At 55.3% G+C, this 24,861-nt stretch overlaps 5 protein-coding genes across 5 annotated transcripts; 3 read left to right on the top strand and 2 right to left on the bottom strand.

The window, feature by feature from the left end:
- Positions 1–2,619: 2,619 nt before the first annotated feature.
- ENH_00015640 (hypothetical protein, conserved) lies at positions 2,620–8,192 on the top strand (the record flags this gene model as incomplete). The annotated part of the gene is made up of 5 exons (XM_013579015.1): positions 2,620–3,641; positions 3,844–4,245; positions 4,361–5,421; positions 5,739–7,348; positions 7,926–8,192. The coding sequence occupies 5 exons, from the start codon at positions 2,620–2,622 to the stop codon at positions 8,190–8,192; spliced, it is 4,362 nt and encodes a 1,453-aa protein (XP_013434469.1).
- A 1,615-nt stretch (positions 8,193–9,807) lies between these two features.
- On the bottom strand, positions 9,808–15,504 carry ENH_00015630 (hypothetical protein, conserved; the record flags this gene model as incomplete). The annotated part of the gene is made up of 10 exons (XM_013579014.1): positions 9,808–9,935; positions 10,097–10,165; positions 10,296–10,347; positions 10,646–11,136; positions 11,236–11,291; positions 11,593–11,659; positions 11,771–11,848; positions 12,059–12,156; positions 12,284–13,317; positions 13,726–15,504. 10 exons carry the CDS (start codon positions 15,502–15,504, stop codon positions 9,808–9,810), a joined length of 3,852 nt encoding a protein of 1,283 aa, XP_013434468.1.
- Positions 15,505–16,351: 847 nt separating this feature from the next.
- ENH_00015620 (hypothetical protein, conserved) lies at positions 16,352–17,074 on the top strand (the record flags this gene model as incomplete). The annotated part of the gene is made up of 1 exon (XM_013579013.1): positions 16,352–17,074. One exon carries the CDS (start codon positions 16,352–16,354, stop codon positions 17,072–17,074), a length of 723 nt encoding a protein of 240 aa, XP_013434467.1.
- Positions 17,075–18,919: 1,845 nt separating this feature from the next.
- On the top strand, positions 18,920–22,639 carry ENH_00015610 (hypothetical protein, conserved; the record flags this gene model as incomplete). Its single annotated transcript, XM_013579012.1, has 4 exons — positions 18,920–19,087; positions 19,599–20,406; positions 20,741–20,858; positions 21,028–22,639. 4 exons carry the CDS (start codon positions 18,920–18,922, stop codon positions 22,637–22,639), a joined length of 2,706 nt encoding a protein of 901 aa, XP_013434466.1.
- A 1,788-nt stretch (positions 22,640–24,427) lies between these two features.
- ENH_00015600 (hypothetical protein, conserved) lies at positions 24,428–24,781 on the bottom strand (the record flags this gene model as incomplete). The annotated part of the gene is made up of 1 exon (XM_013579011.1): positions 24,428–24,781. The coding sequence occupies one exon, from the start codon at positions 24,779–24,781 to the stop codon at positions 24,428–24,430; it is 354 nt and encodes a 117-aa protein (XP_013434465.1).
- Between the last annotated feature and the right edge of the window lie 80 nt (positions 24,782–24,861).

Here is a 24,861-nt window from a genome sequence, read left to right as displayed (position 1 = left end):
GTTTCTTACTGGCAGTGGATAGTTGAAGCAAGCCACTATAGCGGCGCATAGACGAGCTTTTTGAGTTCAAAAGACAGTAGACGTTCATGGATCAAGGCGTATATCCTCGGACTGAGCTCCACGACGGAGCCATGAATGCCTGCTGCCTTCCGAACTAAACAAACTCGTTTATGCACCGCCACAGTGTGCCTTATTTTCTGCAGATTGTGTACAACGGCTATAGACGATGCGTGGAACCGCTGCAGTCCCCATTAGGATTGACACTGCTTTTCCCGTGGCTGAGGGACACACGATTGCACACACCTAGTAGTAGCACGCTTCGGCAGAAATCCTGCAACTTCTCAGCGCTTTTAATCTCGCAGGGTCAAAATGCGCCACTTTTGAAATGAGTGCACGCCTGATACTGTGTGCGTTGCACGCGTCGCTTCCGGCGTACAGAAACCCCTCCAGTTCGAGCCACTGCGAGGCACTCTACCCATCGCTGGTTCGACTCTACCCGTCGCTGTACAGCCACAAGCAACTCCAAGCCGCGTAACCACTAAGTCTGCGGGCTCTGCGTGAAGATTTCTGAACGTGTCCGTCGTTATGGGTCTGCGTATATCAGTCCTTCTCGTAAAGTTTCTTTCTCTGTGTTCGTTCTTTTCTCCATACACAATATCAATCTTTTGAGTTCTGGCTGTTCCTTTGGACACCCTTTTCTGCAAATTTCTTTTGTCACTCCCCGCCTTAACTTTTTACCTCTTCCTTTGTCTCCCCTGCCTCAACTTTGTTCTGCTGTTTCTGTCTCTCCTGCCTCAACTCTCTTCCCCTGTTTGCTTTGTCTTTTTTCGTTCCTATGCTTATCTCTCTCTTCGTCTATATATTTATCAGTTGCTCATCATCCTTCTCCTTTTCCAATCATTTCCTCACTTTTTTTCATTATTCCATTGAATCGGGACTCATGGCAGAAGCCCCACACGATTCTTGGGCCACTGTGCCCGGCTCACGACGCCATGGCTGCAGCCGCGGGAGCTCGGAAGCCCCACGAAGCCCTGAATAAAAATAGTTAGCCAAGTCACTGCATTTACTCCCCAAGCGTATACTACTCTTCATCAACGGATTCGGAAAACGCGCAGAGACGGTTTGCACACCGGGCAGTTTTCTGCTCCAGGGATCCCCCTGGGTTTCTTAAGCAAATCCAGCACGCTTCAGGGAAACCAGGAGCCTTTAGTTTCAACAACCTGGAGTAACGTGGGTGTGGCTAGCCTCCAAGAGGCTTCTTAGCACCGGTGGACGAAAGCAAGGCCGTTGCACGACCGAAAGTGAGGCGTATAGAAGTAAGGTGTCTCGACAACAGAACAAAGCACGTCCAATCCTGTTACTAGAGTAGCATGCTGTTTTTTTCCCCAAAACTAGTGGAAGATAGCGCAGCGGGCGACGCCAGGAGCTCGTCAGGGCTGGGGGCCCCTCTGGGGGGCCCCTACTGCACGCAGGCCCTCAGCCGCGTCCAGCCACTGGCTTGTCTCACGAGTGACTTGCAGCTGTTTCTGACTTATTTAGAGCGCCTGTGACTTCATTTTTTGACGTTGTCAAACAGAGCTGAGGACAAAAGATGTAACAAAGTGCTTTAGCGGGAATGTTGACGCAAAGCGAGAGGCAGCAGCAGAAGCAGCAGCAGGAGCAGCACCTGCAGTTGCACGACGTAGGGGCTGGGCCCTTCCTTCTGTGTTGGCTGCTGTAATTTCAATCCATTTTCATCCGTTCTATGCTTTTGTTGCGCTTGAGTACAACATGAAATTCTGCCCAGCCGATTGTAGTAGCAGCTTGAGTAGCTGTAGCAGCAGCAGCCGCAGCACCAGCAACAGCTGGAGCGCAAATACATGCATTTTTTAGATTCTTTTGATTTAGTTGCTATTCAGGGCCCTCTACAGGACTCTCCGGCAAAGTAAGACGCAAGAAGTATTATTGTGCAGGCCAGTGAGGGCCTCACGCCGTCAGTCCTGCGGCGGACACTGTGGCAGTAGCAGCCACAGCTGCTACAGCAGTAGCAAGAGCGCCTGCAGGCACCACTGCCACTGTTGAGGCAGCGCTGGAAGGGCATCGCTGGACAGCAGCGGCTGCTCCTCTGCTTCTGCTGAGCAGCTGGAAACAGCGGCAGGAGTTGCAGCAGTGACTCCAGGAGCAACTGTAGCAACAGCAGCCGCAGCAGCAGCAGTAGCGGGCTGGAAACAACACGGCTTCTTTTATGGCTTCCTTTCAATTTTCGCTGTCTGACTAACCTCTTGGAGCTCTTTAGAAGGTCTGTCGTGGGAAGGACTTCATCTGTTCTTCCTGTCTTGCGCATGCTTAGCCTCTCCCCTTCGTTGATTCTTACTTGTTTTTCTCCTGCAGTTTTGGCCCTTGGCGTAGTGCAGTCCTCTGCTGTTGCAGCTCTCCGCACCTCGTTAGTCCTTTTGCCTGGCCATCTGCGTGTTGATGTGCTGCCTGTTTCTCTCACTGTGTAGCTGTGCCTCTCATCTTTAGTGTTTATTTATTTTTCTTAGTCTGAGTTGGTCCAGATTTTGTGTTAGTGGCGAGGCCCTGCGTGCCCTGTCTAGCTGCTGCTGCTGTTGCTGCTTGTGCTGCTGCTGTCTTTTGCAGATGCAGCAGGGAAGCCCCCTTTCTTCTCCAGTTGACCCTTATTCGCAGCGAGCCCCTCGTGGCTCAGGCATGTATAGCGACCGCATAGAGGAGGAGGCTGCTGCTGAGGCTGCTGCACACCAGCGGCGGCAAGAGCTGCTGCAGCAGCAGCAGCTCCTGCGACAGAGGGAAAATCAGCAGCTCGCTAAAAAGCTCTTCTCCGTCTTCACTGCGGATTCCGCTGCCTTTAGTGCTTCCAGGGGGGTGCACGATGGTGCTAGTAGCAGCGCCACGGCAGCTGCATCGTCCGCAGTAGACCCGCCTCCGGACGCTGCGGCCGCCACTGCAGCAGCAATTGCAGCAGTCACTGCAGCGAGCTCGCCTTTGCAGGCTCGGGCTGCTTTAGGGGCCCTCTGGCAGCAGCACCATTGCCCTCGTCTGTCATCTCTGCAGCGCCAGCTTCGCTTAGCTCGACAGCAGGCCGAGGCAGCGCATACGCACTCGGCTGAAGCAGCTGCAACAGCAGGAACTGCTGCAGCACAAGCAGCAGCAAGTGACCCCGCACTAGGCAACCTGAACCGCTGCTTCGAGAGCACGCTGCAGGAAGTCGGGAGAACGTATCAGTCACTTTATGGGTCCTTTTTGTGGCGGTCTTCCCAGCAGACACTTAAAGAGGCGAAACAGCTGCGCACTGCGGGCTATGGCAGTGCTGCGCCAGCAGTGGCCCTTGCTGCTGCTGCTGCTGCTGCCGTGGCTGCAGCAGCGCACTCCGAAACGGCAGCTGCCGCCAACCATTCGCAGCTCTCTAGCGCTGCCAGCATGCCAGGCGTGCCGGCGGCCACAGCAGCATCAGAAGCAGAGTCTGGAGCAGCAGCAGCAGGAGCTGGTAGCGTATGGGGCACAGCTGAGGAGTCGCTGCTGCAGGCAGATGCTGCTCTTGCTGCATGCAAGGGCGACACAACCTTTAGCCGCTGTTGCCGTCTCTGCGACCGACACATCCTTGCCCACATCAAAGTCATTCTTGCAGACCTTGCGGGGTACAGGTAAGAGCAGCAGCAGCAGCAGTAGCAGCAGCAACTGCGCTAGAAGAAGCTCCTGCTGAACAGGACAGCACCACCGACAGCCGCTGCCACACCAGCTCACCACCAGCACCAGCAGCTATTATTGCTGTCATAGGAGCGAAGCTGTGCCTGTTTAGTTATTGCTGATGGGGAGGGGCTGCTCTTACTGCTGCTGCCGTTGCAGGGCGCGTATGGAGGGAGAAGTTGCGCTGGAAGAATTGGGGTCTGAGCCACAGCAGCAGCTGCAGCACCAGCAAGTGCTCTTGTTGCTGCGCTGTCAGTCACAGCTGCCAGTAGGCTTGGAGCCGCTGCAGCGAAGCTGCCAGCTGTACGGGGAGGCGCTGCGACTGTTCCCGCTAGATGCTGCAGCCAGCACGCAGCTGCAAACAACTTACTTGAGGATCTTCGGGGGTTTGCATCGGCAACTGCAGCAGCAAGTGCAACAGCAGCAGCAGCTCTTGCAGCACCTTCCTTTTGCAAAGAGAGAAGTGCAGCCATCCCTTGCTGCCTCGCTTTTTCGACTCGATGCTATTGCTGCAGCCTTCGCCGCTGCAGCCACGTACTGGGCCTTGCGGTCTGCCGTGGGGTAAGGCTGGCTCTGGCCACTGTCGCTGCTGTTGCTGCTTTTTCTCTTGCTCATGCGCGGCTCTCGGGGGGTGATGCGTAGCTCTGATGCTCTTTTTGCTTCTGTTGTTCTGCAGTCCCTTCGCTGCAGGGAGCCAAGACGAGCTAACTTTGCTGCTGCAACGGCTGAGCAACATAGATATTCGCTCTGCTGCGTTGCAGCAGCCGTTTTTGCAGCAGCAGCACCACCAGCAACAAATGGCGGCTGTCATGTGGCGCACCTGCGGACAGGAGCAGAACCGTCAGTTGCTGCAGCAGCAGCTGCTGAAGCAGCAGCAGGATCACCAAGCGGAGCTGCAGCGGTGGTGTCTGCTGCTGCGTGAGTTTGCGCGGCTGCTTCTGGGAATTCACCTTCGTGTAGACGTAGACGAGCTGCCAGCAGCAGCTGCTGCCCTGTCTGCGCAGCTGTCTGCCTTGCTGCTGAGGAGAGCAGCGGGGCCTGCCGAGGCCCCAGTGCTATTATTGCTTCAGCTTGCTGCTGCTTGTGCCTACCTAAGAGCTACAGAGGCAACTACCAAACTGCAGCAGTCCACAGAGGCGGTGCTACACGCAACGCGCAAACTGAGACAGCAACAGTACCAACTGCAGCAACAGCAGCATGAGCAGCGACAGCAACACCACAGGCAACAGGTGCAGCAGCTACAACAAATAAGGAATCATACGAAGCTGTGGAATCTGCAGCAGCAGCAACAGCAGGAACTGCATGAGCAGCAGCAGCAGCAAATCGATAGCACGGCAGCGCGATGGGAGCAGCTGACATCCGAGCTGTATGGGACCGTTTCTGACAGTTTGCTGGAGATGGTGGAGCAGCAGCAGCAGCTGCAGCGTGAACGGCAGCAGCAGCAGCAGCAGCCCGAGCTGATCCAGCTGCGGGCGCTGCAACATGGGACACCTCAGATGCAAGCAGCCCTTGACGTTTGCTGCAGTATTGGTATAACTGTAGCAGCGGCAGCTCGTGCTGCACTATTATCCGCAAGCGAGGCAGTAGCAGTGCGAGCAGCTTCACCTGCTGCTGCGAATTTGTATGCTTTAGAAAACAGCAGCCCTGAGCTGCATACCGTTTGTGCCCCTAGCGGCAGCAACAACAATAGCAGTAGCGGCTGCACCGGTAGCAGCGATGGCAGCAGCAGCAGCAGAGGTAGCCCGTGGGGACAATGGCTAAATGGGGAGATCGGGCCTTCCTTCGTGGCATGTATCTCCGTCTTATTGTCTCCTCTGCAGACTGTCTTGCTTTTGCTGCATTTTTTACCGGGTAGGCGGCAACACTGCTGCGGTTTATTGGCGCTGCTCGACTTCTTCTAGCTTCTGCCGGTGCTGTTTCGGCTCTTGGTACTTCTATTGATCGTGCTGTGCAGGTCCCTGCAATTCGTAGGTCTCGTGCTGCTATTGCTGCTGCTGCTGGTGTTGCTGCTTCTGAGGATCCATGAGTAGTTTGGAGTTGCGGCATATCTGCAGACTTGCACCGGATGGACTCCAAGCGCGTCTCAGAGCTGCGTGAAAGTGTTTCTGCTTTGCTTCCGCTCCTCCTGAACTGCCCGGCTATCCTGGTGGCTGCTGCTTCTCACGAGCAGCAGCCGAGCGAGCAAGATCATCATCAACAGCAGCAGGAAGCGAATACAGACGAAGTTTCAGATCTACAAATGGCATTACAGCTGTCTCTACCGGAGGACCGTCTTCTTCTTGGTCTCTTGAGAGTGCCTCTAGAGCTGCCGCAAAAGACTTTGTTGCTGCAGCAGCTGCAGCAACGTCAGCAAGACGATGCGGTGAGCGTCTCAGCCTCAGCCCGCGGGAATTCACCCATTTTGCCTGCAGCCGGCTGTGTTGCTGCTGGTGCCGACACAAGCCACAACGCAGGAGCAGAAACGGATGATGACGACTTGCTGCTGCTGAAGGCCCCCCTCCGCGTCTTGAGCGCTCGCAGCGCGTCAGATGGGGGGCCTTCCAGTGAGCAAGACCCTCGGGGTCCTCCCGCAAGTGGACCGCGGCAGGATGGTGCTTCAGATGCAGCTCGGGCAGGCTCAGCAAAAGACATTCGAAGTGGATTTCTCGGTGGAGGTTCTGTGGAGCAGAGACCGTCAAGGGCCCCAGGAAAGCCTGGGGAGGAAGCAAATGAGGTGTCCGGACAGCTCTCTATTACACTAGGCGGCGTCATAGCGACGAGAACAACAGCAGCAGGGGCACCTGAGGACCTGTGGGCAAACCCACAGTTGGCCGCAGCACGAGCGGCACGGCTGCTACTGATGCTTCTGGACTCTAAGGAGCTGCAGCAAGTAATGCAAGGAGAGCAGGAGAAACAGCAGAAGCTGCAGCAGCAGCAGGAAGCAGGCAAACAAGCCGAACGCCTGGAGCATGATTTAGAGAGAGCAGCCTTTCTGCAAGACGAGGAGAGCGCTGACAAGCTACAGCGGATGTGCGAGGCGGTAGAAGCTGCTCAGCATCTTTGCTTGGAGCAGAAGCAACAGCAGCCGCAGCAGGAGGAGGAAGAGGAGGCGGGGCAGCAGCAGCAGCAGCAGCAGCAGTCGCCTCCTCACTGGAAGAACTGGCCAACACGGGGCTCTGGCTCCAAGCAGCCCTTCAACTCGAGGGGCCCACGAGGTCACGGAGGTTGGGGCGGGCGGAGCCGTCGTGGCCAGTGGGGTGGCACCTCAGGACCTCAGGACAGTACCAGCGGCACTGTAGATGCTGCGTTATCTTGGGGCTCCCACCCTAGGGCTCCTGAGGGGGATCGCGAGCACTTAGTAGTGATTGATGGATGCAACGTGGCCATGAAACACGGAGACGGTGCGCGGGACCGGGAGAAGGGCCCTGATAAACTGTTTTCAACCAAGGGCATATTGGCTGCGTTGGATTACTACCAGGAGAGGGGCTACAAGGTGCGGGTGTTTGTACCTGAGTACGTTCTGTCGTACAATAGCTACTCGGACGCTAGGAGGCAAGAAAGAGCTCAGATGCCCGTCAGCTACACCCGCATGCCAGACTGTATCGAGGTCCTCAGGAAGCTACACAGAGAAGGCATCCTTATCTGCACACCTTCGCAAGACTACGACGACCTTTACTGCATTAGGGTTAGTCTTCATATAGACACACACACGTACACACACAAATACACCCATACACACACACATAAACTCTCGCCTTCATGTATGTATATAGACAAACATGAATGCACAAACAGCGTCCCCGCTCCCAATTCTCTCCACCCACCCCCCTCCTCGGCTTGGGAAGAGATAACTTGGGGTCCTTCTTGGCAGTTGAGAGCGGATCTACTTAGTTTAGTTCAATTCTGCTTCAGTATTTGTTCTATCGCTCTGCACTTGATTTCCTTGTAAACCTGCGTCGCCTTCATTTTTGCGTCCAAAATGCTCGTTGCGTCTAGCGGCCCACTTATATTTAGCTCACCACTATTTGCATATATGCTTCTATGCATTTCATAATGCTTGTCTGTGAGCTTGTCGCTGTGTCCGTTTGTCTACTGATTTCCTGCGCCCCATTCAGGCGGCTGTCTGAGTCTGCTGCCGCTCTGAGGGCCTCTGTGGCTGTGGCGGTGTTTCTTTCTGGCCGTATATCTTTCTGGTTGTGTGCCTCGTTGGCCTTTCTCATTCGCTCTCTGACTCTTCGTGCTTCTGCGTCTGCACTTCGCAGTATGCCTTAATGCGCGGAGGCTGCATCATAACTAACGACATGTATCGCGACATATGCAGCCGCGTGGCCGATAAAACCCAGCAAGCGGCTCTTCGACTTTGGCTCAAGCGCCACATCATTACCTTCACTTTCGTGGACGGAGACTTCATACCCAACCCCGAGTTCCAGTGGCCCCCCGTAGACGATCCAGTTCCCGCAAACATATTCCAGGGGTCTCCCACACAGGGTTCCCCCAACACCGGGCCCGCCCCAGCAGGAAGCAGTTGAAACCGGGCTGTTACCGGCCGCTCTTACGGGGAGCTGCAAAGGGGCAACAAAGAGGGAGAGAGGGAGGGATGGTTGCTAGCAACTTTAAGGATCTCCGGAGATGTTCATCGTGTCTCTTTGGAGGCTGTCGAACCCTCCAATGAAACGCAGTTGTCACAGCTACGTATATCGTAGGCAGCAACTCCGGCGGGTGGCGAGCTGGAGCGTCAGAGCGGCCAGGGGGCCGCTAGGTGCTCAGAGACGGCCAGGGGGCCGCTAGGTGATCATATTTTGAGACGCTTTTGCATTTTTTCAGAAGACGCGCGTTTTTGGCTTCTTGTTCAGGGGCAAGCGACAAGGGGCCTCCACAATCGAAAGCAGCAGCGGCTGTTTACCAGGGTTGGGAATCCCTGGCTTTGAGGCTGCCCTAGGGGTTCTTGTGGCTTTGAGTATTGTGGGGTCCCCTTTAGAATTGTCCGTACATCTTTGCGTGGAGAATCACAACAGAGATCGTACGGAAATGTATAGAAGGGTGCGGGAACCCCATGACGCACGTAAGTGCACTGTAAAGGCTTGCAGGGGGCCCAAAAGGGCATTTGAAAAGTCATGTTAGGTTTTACGGAAGCCTCCGGAGTGCCATGCCAATGTGGAGGCAGTGCTGCACGAGTAGAACTGGGGGCCCATGAGGCGTGCGTACACTCGTCGTCTGCTTGTTTTGGTCTTTGTCCCTGTAAGCCGTACAGAAGAGACAGGCCATCGAGGGAGCAGCACTTTGTGCTGCTGCCGCGCTGCAGCTGCAGTGGACACACCGACTGCAGACCGCGCGTGAATAAAGCGGCGAGCGACGAGTAACCCATGCATCTTACCACTATTGCCCGGCTTGAGAACCAGCAAGTGCTGCAACAGCATCGCGAGCCCCAAGTGGGTGCAGCAGCAAAGGGCCCACACGGTGACGCGGCAGCGGCGAACGGTCACACCAGCAGCAACACAAAGTGGTGCAGTAGCTACAGGACCCGCAACCAAACGCTGCAACTGCAGCGATTTCGGGGAAAGCGATGCCAACTGTGTTGCTGGAAGATGCCCTTCCTGCTCCCGGAGTAGTGGCGAATGCTGCGATGCTGGTGCATCGGCAGAAAACAATAGGGGTGCTCACGACCCCATGGGATGTATGCTCTGCCGCTGTAGAACAGCAAGTGGGCATGAGACTGTTGGTTAACTTACTGCGCCTGTTTGGATATTGCATGAAGCCTAACAAACTATTAATCGTAAGCCTTGAGTCCGGAGGTGCCACGCTGAAAGGCTTTGGGACCCCGCAGAGAAAGAAGCATCAAGAAACAAGGAAGCATTCAGGGATTGCGTGCCGATAGCGCCAGCGATTGTCTGTGTGGCTGCAGTAACAGCTGCTGCTTTTGCTGCAGCAGCTGCTATGGTTGCCGCAGCTGCTCGAATGAAAGCCATACCCGTGAACAACAGGTAGCAGCAGTAGCTGCAGCAGCAGGTGCTGCCAGGTGCTGTCATTTTATTGAGCCTGAGTGTGCCTCGTGCTGTCGCGCACAGGCATGCGCGCTGCGGATGCCCAGAGGGAGATGGAGCGTAGTGTGCATTGTTTGGACAACGGCATGTCTCATACAGCTTTCTATTGAGTTGCTGAGTTGAACTGTTCCTGCTGCTGCTGCTGGCGATCCCTTGTGCGCCGTCTTTCTCTTGGGCGGTGCTGTTTTGGTGGAGGGTCGCTCTGTATGAGGATGTCTATAACGTAGGGATCTGCGCAGGCGTAACACAGTCCGGCTGGCGTTGTGTGCAGCTGCTGATGCTCCTAACAGTGCAAATGTATCTGCTCACGCATCCTCTGTCTCGCCTCTCCTGCTTATCCCATTCGCTTTCTTGTGTCTTTGTCTGCTTTCTTGCGTGCCTGATTGCCTTACCTATGATGACTTCATGAACCGCATGGAATCCCATGCTGCGCACAGTCGCAGCCACCTGTAGGTGCATTCCTGCAATTTCATCACACGCGCTGCACCAAGTAGGGACAAATAAGCAACTGAAACACACACCTGAAACAACCGAGGAGCCTTGAGGGGCCCTCGGCCTTCGGCAGCAGCTGCCAGTAGTACTGACACGCACCTGACGGCTTCCCAGGGTAGAACATGAGTGTCCTCGTATTTAGCAATGCTGCCTGCAGTAACGGTAGTACGAACACTGTTTGCGTGCACAGATAAATGCGAGCCTCTCTACGGAGCTAGCGCAGTAGAAAAGCAGGAGAAGACTTTATGCTATATCGGCAGTGGCACCAGCACGGCAGCGGCAGCAGCAAGTACAGAAACTGCAGCTGTAGCCGAGCCCAAAAAACAAGCTGTGACAAGCACCGCAGTAGCAGCATCGAAATCTGCAGCTGAAAGGCAACGAGAAACGACAGTGCAACTGAAGATGAAGGCAGCATAAAACTGTTGGGGCACGACGCAGCAGCTGCATACGAGAAATTTATGGCCTTCGTCGAGTTGCTCGTAAGGAAGGAAGACATCTAGCGGCTGCTTGACAATCGCAGCAGGGACTGTCTTGCCCTGAAGCTGCATGTAGTTTTTCGCTAAGGGGGCTCCTCCCAAAGAGTTTCTCTCACGCTCCAGCTGACGCTGCTGCTGCTGTAGTGCATGCAGCAAAAAGTTGCCACTATTATCGTAAAGACGATTGTACGCATTACGACTGCTGTTGTGCTGTTGTGCTGCTGCTACTTCTGCTGCAGCTGCTGCGGCCACTGCTGCTGCGGGGTCCCCGTATACTCCAAATATCGACATAGCAGACACCTTCAGCATCGTCATGGCCTCAAGCTTCAAGTCCTTTCGTCTGCACGCTGCTTGCAACAGCTGTTGCCATATCCCCTTCTGTTTCTGCGGCTGCTGCTGAGGCGGAAAACTACACTCGTACACGCAGTCGAGCACCACGAGAGAGAAAAGGATATTCGTTAGGCCTGCGAAAGACAGAAACGGAAAAAATGCGTGAATCGCAGCAGCTACTTTAGCTCAGTAGCGGCAGCTGCAGCAGTAACTGTAACATCTTTGCCGCTTGCCTTGAGTTGTCAGCTCAGGCAGCTGTGCAGAGATCCAAGAAGACGTTGCAAGCCGGCTGAAAAGAAATACCCACACAAACGCTTGTCAGCGACAAGCCCCATTCATTGCCTGAGGTCCTTCCTGCTGCCGCAGCAGGCTGCGGCGATGCAGCAGGTGGTGCTAGAGCACAAAATGCCGTATAGTTAGTAGCAGGGTTTTCAATTTCGCTCGCAAATCGATGGTTTATCTGTTGCACCTGCCGTTCCCGTTGCTGGAGTAAATGTGTCCTGCAGCAGCTTCTGCTTATAGGCTACTTCGACCCACAGCAAACTTTGGAGCTACAGCATATACTGGTGCTCCTACTACTGCTGCATTACCTCGTCATCTCAGCGTTTCTGAAGCCGAAACTGCCCAGGGCATGTATTATGTTAGTTGTCGCTTGCGCTGCAATCGCCCCACAAAACAAAGCCTTTCGTGAAAGCCTTTACACAGATACACCACTCAGGGTTCAGCCTTTCCTCTATAGGATTGAGCGTTTGTAAAAGTTTGGCTTGCCTCCCATAAGATGAAGGGGCCTCTCCCTCAACACCTGCCAAAACGCATGCAAAAGCCCGTCGTCCTTGCAGCGCATATCTGCAGCAGTAACAGCAGTAGTTGCAATCATACGGACCAATTTCTGCTTCGCACCAGGAGCCCCGTTAGCAGCACAATAAATTAGACCGTACAAATCTGTACCAGCACTTTCACATGTGGCAAGCGCATCTGCTGCGCCACGCGTATCCACAAAAGCTGCTGTAGCATCACACGCAGCAGCAGCCAGCAGCAGCGCAAGCAGCAACACACAGCCGAATCCATTCAGCGTCATGCTGAGGTGCTGCCAGCTGAAGTTCTCGGCCGTCTGAATCATTCGGGGAATCAGTTGAGAAACATAGCGAGCATGTCTGAGCCACAAAAGAAAACAACGAACAGATGTTACTATTGTTTTTGTTGATGCTCGACCCAGCTGAAAGCAGTTCAAGCAATTGAAGATCCGCAGCACCTGCGGTTATTCTTGCTGCAGCTGCTTACCCTTGAAGCCTGGCTTTGGCAAACGCGTTGACTGCGTTGCTGAGTGATTGCGGGTCTAGATGTTGCTGCTGCTGCACCAGCAGAAGAATGGCACGGTGAAAGAAGCCGTATATTCTGCTGCTGCTGCGGCGATCCCCTGGAGCCATTTCAACCCCACGCATGCGGAAGCCTCCTGTGCATTCCACCACGCTGCTAAGTCGAGCCCTGCTGCGCTGCCAGCGCTGCAGCTCATCCGTCTCGCCAGCTGCAGCTTCTCCTGCTCCTGCTCGGGAAGTTTTGCTGTTCAGCAGTTGCTGCTGTGGGCTTGCCGCTGCCGGCACCATTTGGTCCGCAGCCGCTGCCGCAGCAGCAGCAGCAACAGCAGCAGCACCTGCTGCTTCAGCTGACACATCTCGCAAGGAGACCAAACCCATATGTGCCAACCGCGAAAATGAATTAAGAGCATTCACAACGTTCTTAAGGTCCTGCGGCTGCACTGGGGGGAGGCTGCGGGAGCCTTTAGGAGCCTCAAATCCATCAGCCCCTGCCACCAAAGAGACGCCACTTGGTAAGGCATTTTTGTCTTCCACTCCCCCATGTTGCTGCTGCTGCTGCCTTAAGGATGCGTCGTATGCTTCTTGAGCTGCGAGTATATGGTCATGGAGCAAATCTCTCAGATGAGACCTCGCGGTGCTGCTGCTGGCGGCTGCTGCTGCTGCAGCTGCATCCTGGGGCAACGCTGAAGAGAGGCGCGAGACAATGTTGCACCACAGCTGCGGTAGCGCATGAATATCGATCGCCTGCTGCTGCAGTTGCTGTTGTTGCGGCTGACACTGCAGAATTCGTTGCCTCTGCTGTGGTTGCTTGTGGTGCGGTTTCTGCTGCTGCTGTTGCTGCTGCAGCAAGTGCGAGTTGATCTGCAGCAGCCGCGTGATCACGTTTAGCTGCAGCGTCAGCAGCGGAAAGGTGAAATAAGGCAGCAGCTCTTGAGTTCTCCTCACCAAACAATTTATCAGCGAAGGAGGCGTTAGTCCCAAAGCAACGCAGTTTAGGGCCTGCGGGCAACAAGTGAACAAACAAGTGAATGAGCAACATACTAATCCGTTTAGTAGACCTGTTAAGTTGCCCTTGTCTTTCAGCTGCAGCTGCAGCTACAACAAGAGCGAGAGGCAGCCTCTACAGCAGAAACAGCAGCAGCAAAAGCAATAGCACCCGTGCCCACAACAGCAACAGCAGCAGTTGCAGCAGTAGAGGCTTCGGGGTCCCCCCCGCATGCGCACAAACACTTTCTTCGGCAACAGCAGCACCAAATACAAAGGCACCAGCAACAACAAACGCAACGAGGGCAGCAGCATTCCCGAAAGTAAGCAGCAAGTCTTGTCCCCACACGGGAGGCAACGTCAGCAGCAGCTGCTTCAAAGAACGCAACAATTGCAGCAGCAGCGGCACCAAGGGGGCCTTACAAGAGACGCAGTCTGTTTTGCGTTGAATTCATTGGGTCTATTAATGAAGAGGTTAAGTATGAGAACTCCCAGGCGGTCGAGAGCATCACATCTACGGGCGCCGTTCTGATTGAAGGCATTATTAAAATACACTAAACTGCTGCTGAGGAGAGAGACACCCACTGCATGTAGTGCAGACCGCCAACTCAATTCTGCTGCTGCTGCTTCTGCTGCCCCTATTGCCGTTCTGCCTGCAGCAGGAGCCCTTGCGTCTGCAGCTGTATCGGGAAAATGCGGAGCGCCTGTGCTCTTCGTAGTAGCAGCAACATTGGCAGCAGCAGCAGCAGCCATCCCTGGCAACAGAGGGCCCGAGGGAGTGTCCGTTGCAGCAGAACAGCCTCTAGCTGCGGATCCACCCAAAGGCTTGTCCCAGTGCATGCCTTGCTGATGTGAAACTGCTGCTGTGGAGTCTGCTGCCACTGCCGCTCCTGAATTTTCGCACTCAACTGGCTGCTGCCAGGGGACGTAAGGTGCCAGCGTGGCGTAATCTGTCTCTGCGAAGCAGTCGGGCACCTTCTGCTGTGGATACTGCTGCTGCTGCTGGTGCAGGTAATGGACTTGCATGCAGCTCTGAGCAGCGACACTCAGAGAGTCATCAAGGTGTTTGAGTGCCCTGAGGGCTAAAGGGAGACAGACAAAATCTAGCACCTGTAGGTGCCTCAACAGCATCACTGTCTGGAGCACTGACAACGCCTCTACGCCTTCCTGCTGCTGCAGGTGCTGCAGTGGCTGCAAGGGCTCTTCAGGCTGCTGCTGCAGCAGCGCCTGCGTCACTGCCAGCAGCACCTGGGAGTCTCTACGGGGGATGAGCGCCAGAAGCCGCAGCACTTCCAGCAGCTCCCGCGGCCGCATGCGGCCGCTCAGCCGTATAATGTCATCTGCTGCTGCCCTCCACTGCAGCAGCAACTCGCGTCGCTCCCTACGATCCCGCCCCCTGCGGGGGGCGCTGTCCCCTCCAGTGCCCTCCACAGGGGGGCCCCCACTGTCTCCCCACATTCGGGCTGGCTCCTGGGGCCCCCGAGTGTCAGATTCACCCTCAGACCTACCCCCAACTTCATCCTCCGGGGCTCTTTCAGGAGGGCCCCTGTAGCCGTCGTCAGGGGCCACCTCAACGGTGTTGTGGATGGAGCCCATGAGCACGTCTGCTTCTGCCTCTGTGGGTGGCAAGCTATGCTGCCGCATCTGCGACGCCACCAACGTCTGCAGGCGCAGCAGGGCCTGTAGACGCGGGGGAGGTGGGGGTCCCCTAGAGGGTCCTGGGGGGCACCCAGGGGCCGCGGAACTGTTGATGGCGGAGGCGCCATCGGAGCCAGCGGTGCTTTCAATTGCTGCAGCAGCAGCAGAAGCGGGAGAGGACTCATCTGTTGCCGAGCTGAAAGACCTCTCAAGTAGATTCAGATAAGGCACAATTGACAAGCGGCTGCTGCGGCTGCGGCTGCCGCGGTTGCTGTGAATGGCGGTTGTACACCTGGAGGTGTAGATGCCGCCAGTGCTAGGACTGTAGTTGGTGCTGCTGCTGCAGCTACTGTTGTTGCTGCTGCTGCAGATGAAGCGACATACCGCACAAGACGCTGCAGATGTGCACCACTGCCTGGGAGACGCTATATTCCTTTCTGGGAGCCCCAAGGCCTTTGTGAGGGGGCCCCTTGGTGGAGGCCGAACTCGTTTTTGCAGCCACAAGCAGCATGAGGGCCTATCCCCCAGCAGCCGTATGCGATGGCCCTGCGGGCGGAGGGGCATGGCTGCAGCAGCCGGACGGCAATGAGGGCAGCGGCAGCTGCAGCAGCAGTGGCCCAAGCAGTTGCAGTACCTGCAACTGCCGCTGCCCTTTCTGAAGCGGCTCTAGTGGTTACCTCCGCTAATGGTCTTGTTGTAACCACTGCTGTTGCTAACAGAGCACCTGCAGTTGCTGCTGGGCTCCTTGGGGGCCCCGCCCTCCGGCGAAGGTCACTTGCAAGGCCTCAAAAGGCCTCCGGGGAGCGCGAGCCCCTGGAGCAGAGCTCGAGGGTCTGTTCAGCTCTATGCTGAAAACAAGCAGCACAAGATACGGAGTTTAGCGTCATTTCCGAAGTTTATCTGCAGCTAAGGGCTCAAGTGATAGGCCCACTGCAGGGGCCCCGGGCCCCACCACGGGGCCTGTGTTGGTAGCTGCAGCAGCAGCCTCAGCACCATTGCTGCTGCTCCTGGGTCAGTGCTGCTTCTCTTTGTTTGTACTCAAAAGAAAAAATTAGAATTTTGCAAGGCGTTTCATTGCTTTGCTTCCGCCAGCCCCTATTTTTGCACACACTGCGGTAGAGGGGACCCCCATGCTGTCTTGGGGCCCCCCTTATTCCTTCTCTTTCTGCTTGGTCTGGATGCGCTCATGAAGGGTGAAACTAAGTAAGAGCCTCGAGAGCTCCTCAGCAGATCAAGATCGTCAGCGAGGGAGGGGTCCATATTGCCGACCAGCTACGCTATGCACGGACACATACGGCTGCTGCTGCAGCTGCTGCTGCACACGCTTGCTAGCAGCCACGCTAGCAGCAGCAGCAGTAGTGTCGGGACTGGCGGCAAACATGGTTTTCTGTCCCTGGAGGGGGCCTCAACGATGCTGCAGGGCAGGGGTTTCCACCGAGTGCTCGAGACACGAGTCCAGCTGGAGGTCCTTCCAGACGCTGAAGCAGCAGCTGCTGCTGCGGCAGACAGCAAGGGAGAAGCGGAACAGTGCCTCCTCTGGCTTGAGTATCGTCTTCCGCAGGAAGTGTTTGCCGACCCAGACCAAACCCACGAGCTGGGGGCCCCACATAACTACAGAAGAGGCAGTCCACGATCCCCCGGCAGCCCCATCTTGCTGCGGCCCACCACCCTCTTCAAGCCCTCCTGCCCTGGCAAGCCCTCATCCGAGGCCATCTGCAACCACGGCCCCGTCCTTGTCAATGTGGAGCTGCCAAGCTATTCTCCCCTGCTTGGTGTGCCTCCAGTTGTGCGGCAGGAGGTGTACGTACACTCCAAGATGCTGAAGGCCTCCCCGGATACACGCGAGGTGTCCGTGCAGCTGCCAGTACACCTCAGATACGGTCCGCCTTGCAGCAGCAGCTGCAGCGGACTCCTGAAATTTTCTCTGGCTGCTCCCGTTGTCGGGCTGGAGTGCTCAGGGCGCCCGCAGCAGCAGTTAACTGCAGCAGCAACAACAGGAGCAGCAGAGGAGGAGGGCCCCCTGGAATTTGCCGTGCCTGTCGGCCAAAGAGCCGACTGGGCCCTCACGGTCGCGAGTAGTGGGGCCACGCTAGGGCTTGGGGTGTATGCTGTTGTGTTCTCTTTGGCTAGCTAGCTGTGGACTCAAGCTAGGTGCAGTGGCGAGCTGCTTCGGGACAGCTAGCCAATCTGCGGTTTTCTTTGTCTGTTTCTTCCTCTTCCCCCGTCTCACTGTAGCCGCATTCTTAAATGCAATACCTATTGCCGAGAATTCTACAAGAATTTATTACGTATTCAGCGTGCTTATACTTGCTGTGGCTACCTTTTAGTCCTTTGTTTTGCTCCTGCATCAGTCAGCTTCCGTGTGTCTCCATCTTGTTCTCTCGCTGCCCTTTTCTTTCCTTTTCAAAAAATCCTCCCGGGCCCGTCTACGGGTCGTTGGACTAGGGGCTGCAGAGCCTGCAGGCGGAGAGCTCCCTTAACAGTGTTGCGCGCTTGACCGCTAGCTACCTGTTTAGCTAGCTAGCTAGCTAGCTAGCTAAGTAGCTATCGAACTAGATATTTTTTCGAAATGTGAGTAACGGCGAAGGGACGAACCGAGGAATACACAAAGGTAGAGCAAAATCAGAAATGGACAGAAGAGAAAACAACAGCAGCAGGCAGAGAAAATAACAGACACAGAAAGGCACTAAAGCAAGGAGGCGTAACAACAAAAGCGAGGAGGGGAAAAGATAGAAGCAAATTTGAGACGAGGGATGCAGCCGTGTAGCTACGTAAAAGATACGCGAAAGAATTCTAAGCTGCTGACCCTACACAGAACTTGTTAGGTACTGCGGAACGTTAGTCAGACCAGTGAGCGGAGGCGTGCTAAACACAACTTGACTTGCTGCTGCGCTGTCTTGCACTTTAGTTCGTTACTGCTGCCGTATGTGGGGCCGTTGCTGCTGCTGGCGTGCTATGGGCTTCTTTTGATGGCTGTCCGCTACAGCAGGCATACAGCACGAGCAGTAGCTACCGCTGCCGCTAATTGTTGAGTCAACCGCGGACAGGGAATTTCAAAGAAGTCCAGGGGAAGTGTATACTCTGCAGCAGCTTAGCGACGACAGCCAAGGATTCGTACCTCAGAGTGAGGCCTCCAGCAGAAGCGGTAAACATGCACAATGCAGCTGCAGCGCTGCATAGAGAAGAAGAAAAGGTTTAGCGGGTACAACACCGGAGATAAGCAGACCAGTGGCAGTTGCTAGCGCTGCTGAGCTGTAGCAACTGTTGCAGCTGCAGGAGCAGCTGCAGATTTTTCAGCACAGCAGTCTCCTGGGACTGAAGTGCCTTGATATTGTCAAGGGGATCTTCCACTGCAAAAAATTAGTTTTATTTTAAAGGATTAAAAGTAAAAAGGAAGACGTGAGGAAGACGGCACGGAGATGAGTGAATTCGCCGCTGCAGCTGCCCGCAGAGTCACTCCGCCACCAACGGGAACCGGCGCTGCGGCGGCTTGCAGCAACAGAAGCACCAGCAGCAGCATCTGCACCAGCTCCTACAATTGCCAGTGTCTTCAGTGGAAACGAGTTAAGACAATATCTTGGGCTTTGTTTGCGGCCAAAGACGCAGAGTATCGGGCCCAAGCTATGCCCAGGACCTTACTTTGAGGCCCCATGACCAGCCCATGGACCTGACGCGAGTCCAGGTCCGGAAACAGCCCCCAAGGAGTCTTATTGAGGTTTTTTCGGTCTCCCTTTTTAAGTTTTCAAGATACTCAGGGCTTTACCAACTTGCAGGGTCCCCAAAGCCCTGCAGCGCAGAGGTCGTAGGGCCCCGTTGACAACTGGCGCCCTTCTTTCCTTCCTCAGGCCCCCACGGGGACCGCCAGGGGGCCGTTGGACCCCCAGGGGCCCTTACCCGCTCGGGGGCCCTTCTTGCAGCTGAAGATGGCCGGCCAGGGCCTCCAGGGCTTCACACGAGCAAAAGGGGCCCCTGGGGCCCCATGAGACACAAAGGGGCCTCAACACCTCCGGGGGACCCCCAGGGGGGCCCCCGTTGCTCTTTTTGTAAGTGGAGCAGCAGGAAGGCAAGAGGTCACCCTCTGAGGGCTCAGGCAAAAGACAGACACTCCAGACGAAGCAGAGGTCACCTGCTGCTGCTGGCGCTTGTGGTGCTGCTGGTACTACTGATGTTGCGACCTGACGGTTGCAGAATTTGCACTTGCCTGCACCCCGTCAAAGCTATTAAGGCGGGAATTCCAGGCAGGTTCCGTCGAGGGAACCTCTGGCCACGGGTTAGATTACACCGCCGCTTTTACCGTGCTGCTGCTGTTGCCCTGGGTGATGCTGCTGCTGCTATAGTGCTGCTGGTGATACTTCTGTAACTGCTGTCGTTGCTACTTCGTGACATGCTGGGCTGTCACGCTGGTTGAAAAGAGCTGGCCCTTGTTGGTCGTGGCATTGCCAGCACCGGGATCGGCAGCAGCAACAGCAACAGCAGCAACAACAGCCGCAACAGCAGCATCATCAACACCAGCAAGTTGAATGGGCTGAAAAAGCCAAATGAAAAGGGCTAAAGGATATGGGGTTTCACTGCACGCCTTGGGCTGCAGCTGCAACCTGCTGAGGATGCAACTATTGACATGCACTGCTATTGCTGCTGCTGCTGCGGGTTCCTTTTAGGTCCCAGTATTTGTGGAGACGGGAAAAAGCGAAACGGCAGAAGAGGAGGAGGAAGAAGGCGACGACGACGCAGAGAAAGGGACAGAAAAAGAGGCAGATGAGGAGACCGAAAAAGATGCCAAAGGAGATGAAAAAGGGAGAAGGGGGAAGGGGGGTCCAGAGGGTTCCAAAGAAACTGGCGAGGACGGAGAAGATGGCGAAGCAGCAGACACGGAAGACAGCAGCGGGGGCAGTGCAGGCGGCAGCGGCCACCAAAAGGACGACGACGCTGACGAAGAAGGAGAAGAGGAAGAGGGTGCAGAAGCAAAATCAGCAAAAGGAGCCTCGGAAGTCACAGAAGCGCGAGGCGGTTCGGAGCAAGAAGGCAAAGGTGATGGTGATGAGGCAGCAGGCGGCCACAAGCCAAGCGAAGCAGATCACGATGAGATAGGCAGCAAGGACGGGGAAACAGAAGCAGAAGAACCCGATGAGGAAGGCGGCCACGAAGACAGCCAGAAGGGCCCGCACAAAGACAAAGGCACAGGGGAGGCGCCACACCCAGACAAAGATGAAGAGGCGGACGGGGAAGAAGAGGCAAAGACAGAAAAAGGCAACGACGAAGAAGATGAAGGCAAAGGCAACGATAAAGATAAAGGCGAGGAGGACGAAAAGGGCAAAGATAAGGACAAGGACGAGGACAAGGACAAGGACGAGGACAAGGACAAGGACAAGGACAAGGAAAAGGACAAGGAAGAAGACAAAGACGAAGATAACGAAAAAGAGGAGAGCAACGAGGAGGAGTCCTCCGGTGGTGACTCCAACAATCCAGGTTCGCTTGCACGTGCTCATTAGTTTTGCTGTTGCTGTTGCTGAATCTTCTGCTGCTGCTGCTGCTTCTTCCTGTGGCTGTCCAGTCTGCAGTCGCTGCCTCTGCATGCTAATTCTGGGTTTGACTGGGCTATCGCTGCTTTTGTTGGCTCACGGAAAGTGAAAGTCAGTAGTGCTGTGATGAACAAAAGAAGTTGTGCCATTGAATATTTCCGTCTCTTTTGCTGTCACAACTGCTGCTGCTGCTGCTGCTGATGCAGTTCGATTTTTAATGCGCAAAGGTACAGGGCACCCCGTGGGTTGGGTTTCAAGCTGGTTGGCTGCTGGCTTTGCAGAGAAGCCTGAGGACGATGAAGATGACCCATTAGGCCCTGGTGGGGATACGCCAGAGGAAAAAGAAGAGGCAAGGAGAAAAGAGAGAGAGCAGCTAGCCAAAGAATGCCAGCCTGACAAGTAACTCACAACGACTCATGCTGCTGCTGTTGTTCATGATGTTTCTACTGCTCAAGGGGCGCACCTGCTGCTGTCACGTACCTGTGTTAGCTGTTGCTGCTGCTCGAAGTCGGTAGACGTTCTGCATGCTGTCATGCAACTGATGATGCGGGCGCTGCCGTTGTTACAGGGAGAAGCAGGAAAAAGAAATGCAGAAACAAGCGGCGGAGGCTACTCACGGAGGGGCAACGGAACACGCCGCACCAAGTTCGCCCTCGTCAACGGCAGCAGCAGCAGGAGCAGCAGGAGCAGCAGCAGCTGCAGCTGCAGCAGCAGGCAAAAGCGAGAAGGCCAAGCATGCATCCCCAGTCCCCAACAACAAGGAAGTGGAGGGCGACAGTTTACCTCCCGAGCTATTACAAAAGGTGCAACAGACCGCGGGAAGCCGCACTGCTGATGAGCAGCAGAAGCTGCTACGTGCTCTGCACGTTGCCCATGCAGCAGCCCTGAAGCTGAAAAGCATGGGCAAAGAGCCAACTCCGGAGAATCTAGTAGAGGCGGGAGTCTCCTTAAAGACCCAAAAGATGATAGCTGACGCCCTGGCGGCGGGCCAAAAGCAGCCTCAACAGCAACAGCCAGGACATCCACCCGCAACAGCGGGGGCCACGCCCTCTCAACAGCAGCCGCAGCAGCAACAACAGCAGCAACAGCAGCAACAGCAGCAGCAGCCACTAGTGCGCATCGGGTCCCTTGAACTGCAGACAGGTCACCTGTTGACCAACCCTCCTGGACTTCTGGCGCCCATCAATCCTGTGGCAGCAGCCCCAGGGGCCCCAGGGGCCCCGGGTGGCCCTAATGCAGCTCCTGGGGTCCTTGCTCTTCCGCATCCTATGCTGAAAGGGGATGCTGGGGAGCCATTGTACCAGCGGCTGGTTGAGAACACTCCTTTGATGTCTGAGGCGGAGCGCAAAGACCTGTGGGAAGAGATCAAAGTAGTGCGCCATGTGGCTAGAAAATTGGTGGAGAGGGGCCTGCCGCCCAGTGAGGAGAACCTGGAGAGGGCGGGAGTGACTAAGGCCAAGCAGAAGCGGCTGGCATGGTTTTTGGGTCTCCCATTCGAGAACGAAGAGGATAAGCAGAAGCAGCGATGGGCCTTCAGCGGCAAACACAAATTCGTGCTTTGGGGGGTTCTGTGCTGCTTGGTAGTAGCAGCAGCAGCCTCTGTGTACTGGTTCAGGAAGAAAGTAAGGAGGAGTCTGAAGCGCATGCGGCACCTTTACAAAGACGCCTATTTGCACCGGCTGCAGCGAGAAGCCGAGCGCATCAGGCGACACAGGGAGCAGCGGCATCTGCATCGAGAGGCCACAGACACCACCGGGAGAGACGACAGCGTGAAAGTGCTAAAGCTTAGGACAGGGCTCACTTCTCTGAACTCCCAGCAAACCGGCGAACCCAGTTTGAGACTGCAGTCGACGCAAACCAACTCTAAGAAACACCTCAGAGGATTCACACTCAACGGACAGCTTTTGAACAGCACTCAAAGCCTAGAAGGGCGCCCCAACGCCGCTCCGAGCAGGGGCCGTACTGCCATTCGGCAGGGGGAGACTGTCAGAGAGGGGCTTGACAGGTGGGAGACCACGAACAGGGACCGCCAAAGAGTTCCTTCGGTGACGTCAGCTCAGCTCTCCAGACAGGTCAGGACGAACACAACAGAAACAAGGACCATGTCGAGAGAACGGAGCGAGGCCCAGAGGCCCTTGCTCGGTAGGAGTAGCAGGCCCCACTCCCGGGACCCCCAATAGCGCATCAGGGGTACCCTTGACGGCTTCTCGAAGGGACGCGGCTTCGTGGCATTTGCTGCTGGGACAGCGCAAGCTAAGAAGAAGCCCTAGCGAAGACATTACTATCGTCCTTCTGACTGTATAGACGCTGCTCCGCCCGCAGCAGCGGCCACTGCAACGGCAGTAACAGCAGCAGTAGTAGCAGCCATTGGGGATACCCGAGCTGAATGGGCTAAAGGCTCACCTACGCCCTGAAGAGGACAAGGGGAAGATAGAGCTTCTTTTCTGCTACCTCTGTGCGGCGCGCATCACCTTGTGTGTGTTTTGATATAAGTCAATGTTCTGTTTGACATGAGTTAACGAACGCGAATCCTTTCCTAGTTTTCAGCCTAAATAGCCAGCTAGGCAACAGCGAAGCTAAATAGCCAGCCAGCTCAAATAATCAAAATTCCAATCAAAAGACTAAACGATTAACCGTCTAACACGGAGAATAAATAGCCAGTGTCACCCCTGACAACTCGTGGCCTCAAGGAGGCGAACTGCATCGGGAAGAACAGAGACGGCATACTGATGAAAGGCAAAATGCCAGGGCTTCCAGCAAGCTGGAGCAAGTTGATATATTATTGGTGGGAGGCGGCTATATGGTCAGTCTGTGTGCAGAGGCAGCCATTGGGACATGAGTTCAGTAAGTTCTGCTGTAATCTCTAGACTTTCTCTTCTGTCGATGCACCTTCTGAGTGCCTAATCGCGCAAGAATCGCTCAGACTCACAAGGTATACCTGCTAAGCTAGCTGTACACCCCACTGCTGCAAACAAGCTCATACGAGACCCCGTAGCCGTTTATCTACTAGTGTATCTCCACGCGAATGGAACTGCGTGCGTTATTCAGCAAGGATGAAACTAAGCCCTCCACTGGTGGTTCACACTGCACTCAGGGACGCCAGTCACTGTGGATCAATCTGGTGCCTGCTGGCGGGGCCCACAGCACCGTTGCGGCCGTGCACACACTATCGACGACTTAACCCAAAGTCTGACCTGCAGACAAACATATGCAAAAGGAAGGAGGCAAGGGCTGTGGCGGAGGCGCGCTGTAGCGGTGTTGCAACATATGCAGTATGGCTGTTCTGTACGCCCGAGGTGCTCAATGTTCTGTGTGTGCAGCACCTTGGAAACGAAGCAGCCAGCGAGCTATACATGCAGAAAATTTCCCTTCCACTGCATGAGGCCACCTTAAGAACATCTCAGGGCAGCAGCCCATACCGCTTAAAACCATGGCCTTGACCACCGTGGCTCGTTTAAGTCCACAGTTTAGGCTTTATCAGCACATACGTACTGAGCTGGCGAGGCTGGATAAACTTGTGTTGAGGAAACTCCAGCATATTTCTCCTGTTGCGCAGAGTCTGTATAGACAGGGCAAACTGGGGATAGAATCACCATGTGCGTGAAATTCATTGCATTAAAGTACAAACTTGACTTGCGAATAAGATAACAGACTTCGTGGGAACAGGACTCTGGTTGGGGTGTCCGTATTGCCACCACAGGGCCCAATTGCCACCACAGGGCCCAATAACCGGAGCTGCTTTTAACAAGCACCTGCAATGGAGTAGCAACCTAAAAATTAGTCCGCACTTGTCGCTCAGTCATTTGCAGTCATTTGATTACGTTGTGAGTCACCTACGAAGGAAGCAAACCATTAGCAAAGGTCGCACCATAGATCAACACACGGGGGCCCCTTGGGGGCCCCATGGGGCCCCTCATGGGCCCCCAGCAGAGATTATCGGGGAGCATCCTTTCGTGATGGGGTATTGTTTAGCTGCTGTGTTTGTTGCGTTTATCTATTTTCTTGTCGCTGTGCAGCTTCCTTTGTGGAATCTGCACTTGTATCTTATTTCCGCAGTGTCTCTTGGCCCATAGGGTCTTCTGCAGTAACTTGTGGCGAGTAGGCAGCTCTGTAGATTCTTTTGAGAGGCCCAAGAAACGCAGGCCTGCCGAAGAACACAAGGGACTGTGCAGTGCATTTACACCCGTGCAGTGTATGTACACTAGGGAACAGCCTTTGCTGCTCCCCCTGCGCTGGAGCTCGTCTCTCCCTCGGTCCTGAGGACAACTGGACCGCCCGCATTTCATATGCTTCTTGGCTTTATCTACTTTTTGATCTGCCATTGGCTCTGTCTCTGTTTTCCTCTAGCCCTGGGTTCCTCTACTCCTGCCCGTGCTTGCGGCTGTGCCTCAAATTTCTTCGC

The sequence above is a fragment of the Eimeria necatrix genome, genomic scaffold (genome assembly GCF_000499385.1).
Source record: "Eimeria necatrix Houghton genomic scaffold, Enh_scaff14, whole genome shotgun sequence".
Taxonomy (NCBI): Eukaryota; Apicomplexa; class Conoidasida; order Eucoccidiorida; family Eimeriidae; genus Eimeria; species Eimeria necatrix.
The sequence above is the reverse complement of the archived record's forward strand: the minus strand, read 5'-3'. Positions and strand labels throughout refer to the sequence as shown.